Source organism: Plodia interpunctella, chromosome 24, assembly GCF_027563975.2.
Source record: "Plodia interpunctella isolate USDA-ARS_2022_Savannah chromosome 24, ilPloInte3.2, whole genome shotgun sequence".
Classification (NCBI taxonomy): domain Eukaryota; kingdom Metazoa; phylum Arthropoda; class Insecta; order Lepidoptera; family Pyralidae; genus Plodia; species Plodia interpunctella.
In genome coordinates, this window is record NC_071317.1 from 1,799,587 (window position 1) to 1,811,694 (window position 12,108).

General features: G+C 35.5%; 1 protein-coding gene across 2 annotated transcripts; it reads right to left on the reverse strand.

Annotated features, from left to right (window-relative positions):
• Positions 1-6,358: 6,358 nt before the first annotated feature.
• On the reverse strand, positions 6,359-11,982 carry LOC128680551 (myrosinase 1-like). Of its 2 annotated transcripts, XM_053763774.2 has the most exons (9): positions 11,826-11,982; positions 11,134-11,246; positions 10,314-10,487; positions 9,557-9,949; positions 9,003-9,097; positions 8,159-8,306; positions 7,596-7,747; positions 7,047-7,285; positions 6,359-6,590 (listed from the first exon to the last, which is right to left on the reverse strand). In XM_053763774.2, the coding sequence occupies exons 1-9, from the start codon at positions 11,852-11,854 to the stop codon at positions 6,407-6,409; spliced, it is 1,527 nt and encodes a 508-aa protein (XP_053619749.1). In that variant the 5' UTR covers positions 11,855-11,982; the 3' UTR covers positions 6,359-6,406. The 2 variants fall into 2 exon arrangements, with proteins under 2 accessions (XP_053619749.1, XP_053619750.1); XM_053763775.2 differs by lacking the exon at positions 11,134-11,246 and having other exon boundaries at positions 11,826-11,963.
• Positions 11,983-12,108: the final 126 nt, after the last annotated feature.

Sequence of the window (12,108 nt, forward strand, 5' to 3'; positions counted from 1 at the left end):
GCTTTCAACAAAAAGGTTAATCCGAAAAGCATTCTTATTAGCGATTGTCCCCGATCGGCGGGAATCCTCTTAACACAAACAAAAACATTCACTCAATCCCTCAAACAAACCTATAATGTTACAAAATAATAGCACCGAAAGTGTTTCTTGCAACACTGATACTGATCACGACGTATTCTACTTTTGAAAATTAAAAAGAAAATGTCATTGAATCCGCGCCATTATTTGACAGGGAAAAAAACTGTCATTGATCGCGAGTTTTAAATAGAATGCTGTCGCTGGAATCGCGATATACAGCCAAGTGTTTTGTGATTGTGCGTCAGAGCGAATGCTGTGTTTTCGAATGTTTTATAAAGTCGAGTGAGTTTCAAATAAGTTAGTAAACATTGCATCACTTTTTCAATGAATATTTACACTTAATGTATCTTTCTTTAAGTACAGATTAGGAGACCATCATGAATAGTAAGTACCTAATATTGAATTTCTAAACTCCATGTCACATTCCATGTCGATTTAATGTAGGGACCTAAGTATCTAATTCTTTTTCATTTAATTTTTTTTATATTGGGACAAATCACACAGATTGAGATAGCCCCAAAGTAAGTTCGAGACTTGTGTTATGGGATACTAACTCAACGATACTATATATTTTATAACAAATACATATATAGATAAACATCCAAGACCCGGGCCAACCAGAAAAAGATCATTTTCCATCATGACCCGACCGAGGATCGAACCCGGAACCTCTCGGTTCAGTGGCAAGAACTTTACCACTACGCTACCGATGTCGTCAAAATTTCATCAGATCGTCGTATATCGCTACAGAATCATTCGATTTTATACTACATTCATACTTTGTACTTACAGAGTAATGTAAAATATTAACTTAGATAAAATATTATTTTCTTCTGAATTAATTTATTCAGGTAGTACACTACTCTTATATGGATTTAAAATAAGAAACCTCGAAAACGGCATTTATTTAATTAACCATTGCCAAGAACGTTATATGCCCTAAGTATTTACCTACTATTTCGATGACCATTAGCGTCAAAATTATCTCAAAAACATAAAAATAACCTAAAATTTAATAGGCACCTACTTCATGTCTCAGTAGCCCGCCGATCTACCACACAAATGCTTAATCCATTAAACCTATTCACGGGACCATCCGAAACTCGGTCAATCGTAAAATAATTATGAATAAATCCACACAAACATCTTACAGTGCGGGTCCCACTGGATAAAAGGTCCTTTAAGTTGATCGTATTAACATACTTCAGTAAGCAATGGTAACAGAGTGTAACAATGGCGTGTTCGTTGCATAATTCAAGGAATTTTAAGTATTTAGAATTATGAGAGAGCTATTGAAATGAACGATAAGCAATAACAGAAAATAAATAAATATTATATGACAAAAATAAGTGTTGCTATTGGGTTATGTCCTGGGCGTCGAGTCAAGAATTAAGTCTAGTTAAACGACGAAAAACTCTTTAAAATGGTCTGGCAATCGATGTCTCCTGCGTTAGTTAACAACTTTGTGTCGCAAAATATTACGGCCCCATTAATTATTTCTATAAACCAATCAAGAATATATTTTTAGTGACAACTGAAATGTTTGATAGGAGTAATAACGAGGAAAATTTGATTCTTTTCGAAGATAAGTTGAGAACCAGCTTTTGAAAGTCGGTTAAAAGCTGCCCAATATTAAGATCTTAACAATACATCAATAAGATTATCAAGAAAGGTGGGATCCGACGGACACGCGGGCATAATTCAAGTTGCATTTAAAAAAAGTAACACTTATTTCTTTTGTTGTCCCTAGTAGTCTGTAGCCGACAAAGCATTGTTGGGTACTTACTTAGTAAGACTACTTACGCAATTGTGGCGTTTTTACAATCCGTCAAATCATTTATTGTGGCTCAAATTGTGGTTGAATTATATGTGTTTGCTGTACTTCGTATATTTATTTATTTATTTATTAAGTTTGTCAACAATTGTTACAACAATACCTTTACCCATTTCTACATTCACCAATCTAAAGCTAATTGCACAATCGCTTATAGACAAACATCACTTGCATTGAACTACATATAACATATTAACTAAATAAGCATAGAATATGCGATTGTAACTAAGTACAAAGCTATAAAACCTAATAATGAAGAAAAAAAAACATATAGGTTATCGTCATCGGGCATCGTATAGGTTAGAAGACAGATTAAGGTAATTTCAAAATATATTACACACCAAAACTCAGCTCAAAATTACGAAATTTGTTGATATCCTACTAATAGACTAATATGCGAAAGTTTTTGAGGATGTGTGTACTCGTATGTTTCTTAGATACTGTTTCACAGTCTACTGAACGGATTTTTATGAAATTTGGTACACGACTAGAATATAACCTGGAATAACACATAGGGTACTTTTTATCTCGCAATTCCCAGGGGAGCGAAGCCACGGGGTGTAGTCAGTTATATATAATTTTGATCTACATATTTTTTTGTTTTTGGCAAATAAATGTTTTCTTTCTTTCTAGCGCGGAGAACGAAACGTCAGTAATTTCATTTCGGGAAAAATACAATTTCCCATAGTAAATTCGTGCGGCCGAATCCGCGATTAAAAACTAGTATTTAATAATATCAACAATACCATACTTTTCCAAAGCGGTGGTGAAGATAAGTTGAATTGAAGAATACGACTATGAAGAAGAGATACGTTTCCACTGCACATCCCAACGAAATAAGTGAACATTTTAAAGAAACATATTTGGCGTCAAAAGGTACTTCCTACTCGTTCTTTGTACAATATAAAAGAATTCCCGCCATGGGGGAAATATGATCAAAGAGAAAGGTATTTTCATATGATACCAGGTAATAATACTAGCTATTAGAAAATTGGATTTGCCTGTTGTAAAGACGCTTGCGGTATGCCCCGGGTGTGCTTGAGAATATTGTATTTTTATTTCAATGTTGGTAGTCGCTTGCTTGCACACTATTCACATTCATATTTCGAATTATTTATTTTTTATTATCGTTGTGTGCTGCTAACATTGATGGCAGATTTTGTTCAAGTCGCCTAAAGGTATCTGACATTTCGAATATGATTGGACAGAATGGCAATTTTGTAGTCCATACCTATTTAAATTATAAAAGCGAAGGTCTGTCTGTCACGACCGCTAAGCCGATTTTAATGTAATTTAAGATATACTAGGTCACAGTCTCTTCACTACATAGTATATAAACAAAATCACTTTCCTCTATTTCCTATATTTTCCTATTATGCTTAGATCTTTAAAACTACACAAGGTATTGTTGATGTGGGGGTGTTTTTGTGATTCCTAAGAAAGGTTAAGGTGTAGATATAATCATTTATTATAATTTCAGCCCCGGATTCGCTCGGCTAACGGCCATTACGGTTCCGGCTCCGGCTCGCTTTTTTATAAAATAATATAACGTTTTATTTTATGAAAAAAGACGCTACGAATAAACGGCTTAAAACAATATTTATACGACCTTAGCCTCTTCAACGTATTATAATAGCATTTTAACTAAGTTTTCGACAGACAAACAGACAAAAAGATCAAGATCGTGATAGTATAAGGAGCGCTACTTAGCGGATTTCTTAGGGGTTGAAGTTTTGAGGGATTGTCAGGGGGTGAGATGTGGGCAGAGTCGGGGTACGTTATTATATCAGGGAGACGGCGTCGGAATGTACGGAGAGAGACTTTTTTTGTTTCGATTTATTTCATTTGTAATTTATTATTATTATTATGTATCTCCTCTGTAAGTCCAGTCCTTTGAGAGGCTTGCGTGGGGATATGGATCCAACACGTAGAGTTTTGATGTTGTGTAAGTCTCCCGCCATAACCCACTCCCGGATACACCAATAAAATTATATGCCCATGATCAGGTCTCGGCGGGAGTGTGAACTATTGCAGAATGATGGATAGAAGTACTGGTCTATAGAATGAAATTTGGATGGACTGAGAATGGGCTATTGCAAAGAGTTCGGTCACCTGCCATAATCATGATAACTGGCTATTCAGCGGCAGGTGGTGACTCGCCGCTCATTATTATTATATAATCTGTTTTATACTTATGTTCGACCGTGACTGACTCAATATTGTAATATCTTACTTGTTAAATTCATGCATAGTTCATTCTTTACTTTCTTGTAATATTGTAAACATAGATATATTGTGAGTTTGCAATGAATTTGGGCAGGTTGATGTGTCGTTGACTGTACAGCGCCGTCTCAACGGAGCACGACTGAGCAATGGGCCAGGCATGACCCATGGCTGTTAAAGATGAATTATGCAATTGAAGTTATTGAGGAGAAGAATTGGCGAGATGTGAAATTGAATAAAATAAATAGAATCTTATTCCATATCACTTACCACCAATATGAGTATGTCACATCACCGCATACATATTTCACACACGGCAAATGCAATAAAAGCATCTTGCCATCCCCTCGCACCCCCCGCCTCCCCCTACCCTGCTGCATTGCGTTACATTTTGTCTGTTTGTTTATTTACACATACACTTTGCCTTGCCTCAGTTACCCCCAATGTGCTTCAAATATGGAAAGTTTTTACATACTTGAATCATTTACACAAGTCTCGAACTTACTTTGAGGCTAGCTCAATATGTGTGATTTGTCCTAATATAATTATTTATTATTTATTTATTTATTTGTTTGTATCTACTCAACCAATCTTCTTGAAAATTCTCATACATATTTAAGTGTACGGAAAAGGACGTTTTTATTCCGGGAAATAGTTTCCCACGGGCGAAGCCGCGGGTAATATTTCAATTTCAAAACTAAGTCTGCTGCCTATTCTACTACTATTTCGTTTGTATACCAGCTAAAGCATTATCCGCACTTCAAATTAGACCTCTTACCAGAGCGAATCAAGATGATCCGATTTCTCTCCCTTATAAACACTTACAAAGCTGTAGGTAGCTATCACGCCTCATTGATTTATCCAAAAGCTACTGAAACCACGAAAATATACCTTAACCTGCCATAATAAAGTCCATTTTGGCAGTAATTGTAGATTTTGTGTATTTTAGTAGTAAATGGTAGTAATTGTTTATTGTATAGCGCCACCCGCGGCGTTTGTTTGAGGATTACCGCGTTTTTTCTCTTGTCTATGGCTTTGTTTATTTTTTTTCAATGGCACAGGAGTGCGTCTAAATACCGAAAATAATGAGTGTAAAAATTGGATCACATATTATGCCGTCATAGACGTTTATTATGTATTATTTTTGTTTGGCATGAAAAGGAATTTTGAGTAGGTACCTACATTGTTACTATTCATTTCGCTTTTTAGATTGGCGGCGAGTCTTTTCGACTTTTTTTTATTGATAATCGATAGTTGATATTTTAAATTCGCTTTTCATAGATAGAGCACTTTTTTGACCCAGTGTTTTAGCCGTCATGTTGGTTGATGTCGTTGAGGTAGGTACATACGTTTTAATTAATTCTAACTAAAATATGTTACATGTTAATTATTCGCATTTTTTTATACTTATATTATTTAGGTATACCGAATAGTTTTTATGAATTTCGCAAAAAGGGAAATTTAATTTAAACTTTCGATAAATTAAAATAAGTACGCTTATGTACTTTAAACAGGGATGCAGTATCACGTCTTAATACGGGGTAGACGTAAACGTAGTATTTACGTTACATACACGTAATAGGTAGGTAGTTTAAATTAATTACATTTATTTAATACCTCTAAATACCTAACTTGTAATAGAGCCTGCTGCATAGGTACTTAGGTATTGACGTTGATCGACTATATTATGTTAAAGTCCTATACGTGCATCAACTATGAAAAAAGTTAAAGGCGAACTAACGCCATCTATCGGGTGGTTAGAACAGTGTATATTATAAATACACGCCATCTCTACGCAAGTTTCGGTATCAAAACGAAGTATTGAAAATGGCAAATTCAAATTCAAATCATTTATTCAGAAATTAGACATTCACAGGCACTTTTTCTCGTCAATCTTTATATTTATAGTTATTTCTCACAAGCTACAAACTACTGGCTTTGCTTTTCACTATGATCGTAGTTTCTAAAGAAACTACTAGGTGGCGGTAATACCGCTAGTAAACTTCCATGCTCTAGATGGCGTTGTTCGTAGGGCAAATACCGTGCACAGGAATCATTACTTTTATGGACAACAAGAAAAAAAGTAGTAATAATAATTATAAGTGTATGTATGTAGTGTATGTATAACATAATTTGGAGTGTGGAACTGGCATAAAAACTCTGTAAATCTAGAACTGTGTAATATAAAATCTGTGTAACTGGGTAGGAATTAAAACCAATGCGTAATGCGTGAGGGAGTGCGTTTATTTTCGTGAACACGCATTACGCAAATTATAACTCCGACTTGTTCTTCCCCGTTCTTCTCGTAGACACTTCCATTTTCAAACTGGTCGGTCTCCAAGTGTCTTCCACAACTCTCTGCTCTATGATTCTCTTGTAGACGTGGGCAGAGACACGGGGTGAACGATGTCTGTTCTGCGAGTTGAAATCCACTTCGTACAGGCCGAATCGTTCACTAGAAAAGTAAATAGAAATTTTGAAATAAGATTGCAGCTTGTTCCATTTTAATTTGAACCCACAATACACAATAATTCCAGTACTGCGGTGTAGACAAAGGGGCGTATTATTATAAAATGAAAAGGGGGCAATAACCCGGAAAGAAGAGATTAAGGGGCGTCAAAATCTGACATTGCTGGTGCATTTTCTTTTCTTGATCATGGTGGTGCGTAAATTATTTTCAATTGTTTTTTTTCTCTATTTGAGTTTATATTTAGAAATAGTTTTTCTATAAAGTAGTGTTTTGAATGAAATTTTGTCTCAAGTTTTCTCAAAGCATAAAGCTGAAGCTATGTTTACAATATTTGACATTGACAGAACATGAAAAAAGAACTACGTTTTAACTTTTTACGAATAACATGGCTATGTTGAAAAAAAAAAATATATTTTTTATGAAATGAATGAAAAATCCCACCTGACTCCAGCGCCCCACTCGACGTTATCCATCAAGCTCCACGCCGTGTAACCCTTCACAACGGTCCCGTCTTCAATCGCAAACAGTAATGCTGTGAGGTAAGCCCTCAAGTTGTCCACCCGACTGGGGTCTTTTCGGCCGAGGTTTGTGGACCAGCCATGTTCAGTTATAATGATGGTGGGGTAGCCGTATTGCTTGTTTAGGTAGAGGCACGATTTGTATAGGCCGAATGGGGCGCTCTGAAAATTTTCATTATCCATACTTATAAATGCGAAAGTCTCTCTGTCTGTTCCGATTTCACAGCTAAGCAGGTGAACCGATTTTGATAAAACTTGGTATGCATGTAGTTAAAGATCACCACACTCTTTTATTCGAATCGACCCCCAAATGGGGCGTGAAAGTTGAGTTGTGTGAAAATCATATATATTCCGCTTATACAGTGAAAAAAACGCGAGCGAAGCCGCGGGCAAAAGCTAGTAAGTAATATCAAGATAAATCTAAATCTTGATTGATAGTGTCCGATTTATGACTATAGAACGGTGTACCTACCTTTAACCAAGGAGAAGTACCCTGAACCCAATCCAAACTCTGAGTGAAGTCCACACTCATGTCGTCCAGAAATGATGGGGAGGGATACTTTGCAGCGCTGGGTTGGGCCAGACCTGTGGTGTAGTGGTTCATGCCCAGGAAGTCTGATGAGCCTGTAAGGAACATAATTTATTATTAACTAGTAAGTAGGCTCCGGAAGTCTAGTCTAGGTAAGACTTCTGAACGTTTCGTCTATCTCTGTGCAAAATTTCATCAATATAGATCCAGGAGTTTTTGACTTTACATACAACAAAACTATAAATATTTTCTCTTTATATCATTAGTATGGATAGTTCAAATTTTATGCTCATTTATCATATCATGTTAAGTTCCTGGACTGAAAAAAAAATCTGCAATTTTAAAAGAAAAAGCTGTAATGTCGAACAGTACCTAGTTTTGATTATTATTTAACAACTTCAAGTGACCTGCGTTGATTTGTCATTTTGAAATTTCGCTTCCGCGGTCGAAGGGTTAAAATACCATTTCTGTCTACCCTCATGGGAAAGAGAATAATAAAATATTACCTTTCAGCAAGTCCTTCTCTTCAGGAGTAAAGGTAGGCAGACGAGATGTTAAGAACCCTTGTTCTTTGCTTTTGGCGGCAACCCTCTCTTTGACTAGAGCCGGGAAATCCCCTTCTTTTGACCATATTGGATTTACGTATAAGCCAATCTGGAAATAATTGAAAAATGTATAAAAAGAAAATAGGTACATCTTAAATCATAGTCTCAATTTATAGAATAAATCATAAATAAAAACCATTATAAAAAATTTAACCTATGTCATTCCAAAAGGTTTCGTCTATCTCTGTGTCAAATTTCATTTAAATCGGCCCAGTAGTTTTTGAGGTTATTCCTTACAAACAAAAAAATATAAATCTTTTCTCTTTATCATATTTTGTCTTTGCCATTCACATTAGAGCATGTTCCCATTGCTCAAGTGGTGCCGGTCACCTCACCATCCGGTTCTCGGCTCTATCAGTTTGTAGTGATTCATCATCTGGTTTAACTAATTTAGCCCGTTACGGAGGATATGAGCTTGTGTGTTCCATTACTACTACATCATAATTATCATCATTTGACGACCTTGATGTGGTAAAGTGCTTGCCTCTGAACCGAGAGGTCCCGGGTTCGATCCCCGGTCGGCTCATGATGGAAAATGATCTTTTTCTGATTGGCCCGGGTCTTGGATGTTTATCTATATATGTATTTGTTATAAAATATAATATCGTTGAGTTAGTATCCCATAACACAAGTCTCGAACTTACTTTGGGGCTAGCTCAATCTGTGTGATTTGTCCGTATATATTTATATTTATTTATATTTATTTATATTTATTTATATCATCATCATCACTTCTACAACTTACAGAAAATTCTCTAGCGACCTCGGCAGCCTCCACGTTTTCCGTTTGATTGTTGATAGGCTCTATCCAATTCACTGATATTGCTATTCCCACAGATCCTGAAAAATATGCTTTTATCCATAATGTTCATATGTATATTCGAACCATTTTGTTCACACATGCTATTACACTCTGTTAAAATCATTCAAAATTTACTTTACTATTTGTAAATCTTCAAGAAACGTGTCTATTATCTGCTATGCATTATGGCGATGCAGTTCGCCGAACTTTAGCAGATTCTGCATACATTGCTGGGTTTTTATTACGGTGAATAAAAGCTCTCATACAAACCACGCAATGTTCGTGCACTCGCGTCGCGTTTTGTGATTTTTAAAAAGCCTACAAGGTTCTGTGTTGCATCTTATATTGCGTTATTCCTGGGCAGCGGAACTCATGAGTTTTGCTGCCCAGGAATGCACTTAAGTGCACTTACCATCACTTACCATTTGGGACTATTGCTAGCACATTTGCGACCAAATTTCATAAAAGATATATTATTGTAATTACAAAATACTCACCTTGATGTTTTGTTTTGAATTCCTTTTCATACAATCTATACGCTTTTGCATGAGCCAACATTACATGTTTCACACACAAGTAGTCTCCCACTCCAAGCGAATTGATCCCTGGTGCAAAGTTATCCCCTCCATACCCATCGACACATACAGTATTGGGCTGATTTATAGTAATAAAATGTGGGACTTTGCTTGCGAAATTTTCAAAGATAACTCTTGCGTAGTCTTCAAACCAGGTGATGGATAGTGGGTTAGTCCAGCCACCCAAGTCCTGGAGGCTTTGAGGAAGATCAAAGTGGTAAAGAGTGACCATAGGCTGTATGTTGTATTTCAATAACTCGTCAACCAAATTGTGATAGTACTGTAAGCCTTTTTCTTTAATTTTGTTGGGGAATCCTGTAAGAATTGTTTTGTTAAGGTGTTATTTAATAATATAGTGATAGCTTTAGTCTCTGACGGCAAAGAAGCGTGATATACGTTAAAAATTTCGAGCTCGCTGTTTATGAATGTCCCGAAATAAAGATTATATGCAGCTAATGTTCGACATCGTAATACAGAGCTTGTTTTACAGATTTTTTTTAATATTTTTCACTAAAAAATGTATGATGAAAAATTATCTTGAAATACTACTTCTAATACTATTATTATAATTCTTTATCTAGTGTGGCATAATCTGTTAAATAATTTTCGCTTTTATATAAAAAAAAATAATAATAAAAATATGAGATGGCGCTAGTGTGCAGGAAGTAAACAATTATACCTGAGGGTAACACCCTTGTCCAAGCTATGGAGAACCTATAGAAGTCCACACCCAGTTCCCTCAACATCTGAACATCTCTGGAGATCTGATGGTAAGAATCACAGGCCACGTCACCATCCGGACTGAGTTTTGGACGGCTGTGTACGTATCTGTCCCATATGCTTTCGCTTTTACCTAAAAATTTGGTAAAAAAAACTAATATTATAAATGCGAAAGTACCTATGTTTGTTTATTTGTTACCTATTAAGTTCTATCTACTCAACCAATCTTCTTGAAATTTTGCATACATATTTTTTTACTTTAAATAGTTCCATGCAGTTACAAACCATTTTAGCCACAATACGGTTGATTCGAATGATAATATCGCTTTTCATTCAATTTACAATAACATTCAAACCCGAAAAAGAGTCTTTAAATTGCAAGATTTTAAAGTATGTATTGAATTGACTGACGACAACATAAGCAAGTTCACCAGATCATGCACCTAACATAATATTAGCATACACGTGAACTGTGTGGCGTAGCTATAAAGTCAATGGACCTGGTAAGGCAATTTAATTGATGGTCGCCCCTGGTCGATGAAAACTACTAACGCTAGTCAGACTGTTAAACAAGCTTACATGACATAAGATGGATTCGAAGCTGATAGATTCGGATGACAGGCGGGCGTCGTAACCATTGCACTACCACTGATTCACTCTCATCTATGTAGGTACATAATGTACTTAAATTATAAAATGAATTGTATTTTCTATTTCTTAATTATTATGGTGTACTGTACAATAAAGAGATGATTTATTCATTCAAATAAATCATTTACCATCGGCGTCCCATGCACCTTCCACCTGGTAAGATGCCGAAGCAGTTCCAAACAAGAAATCATCTTTGAATCGTCGTTGTCTGTTATCAGACCAGCCGTCGGCGACAGACACACTATATGTAATTAAATTATAAGATTTATTCCAGAGATGACTTAACTTTTTACGTCAAATAGCAAATTATATTGTTATTTATACATATACATCAATAGTGTATCCCAACTGTTATGCATTACACATTCGTGTCATTACATATTATGTAAATGGACGCCCCCTAATACCGGTGTTCTTGGGCACGGCCCATGCAAGAAGCGTATTATTCATGAATTCAACCAAACTTTATGACGAAAGCAATAAAGTCTACAATATTACAAGTTTTTATAGGTACTATTTGGATAATAATCACGAAGCGTTATGAGTTAACTAGTTAGTACCTATATTATTATTATTATCATCTAATCTGCCGTACCCTGTGTCTGCGTGTGAATCGTATCATTATGGTTTTTTGAATTACTAATCATAAAATAGTTACATGATTTCTAAAGGAAAATCATAAGTGCCTACATAAGCAAGACTTTGTGTTAAATCTACAACAACAAGTTTATCGATGATAAGGTTACATAAAAACTGGGTCCTTGAATAGTAACTACATACTTAACACTTATTTTAACGAAAATATCACAATTGGACTCACCTTAAAATTACAAGTAAAAAGTAGAACATGTTTGTTAAATGTGTATTTAATGAAAATAATACTTGAAATGTGTACTATCAATAGACACCTTGGATGAGTGCGATAATAATTATCATTATCAAGTAAGACAAGAAACACGAACGAGCATATAACTGGCACAGAGCATATACCGATAAATAGATTAAATACCGCGCGTAAAGATGTCAAAATTTGAGCGAATGAAAAACAGAAGCAACTTCCGCAATGCTGCCCATTCACCAATCAACCACAGAGAATGTGTTCT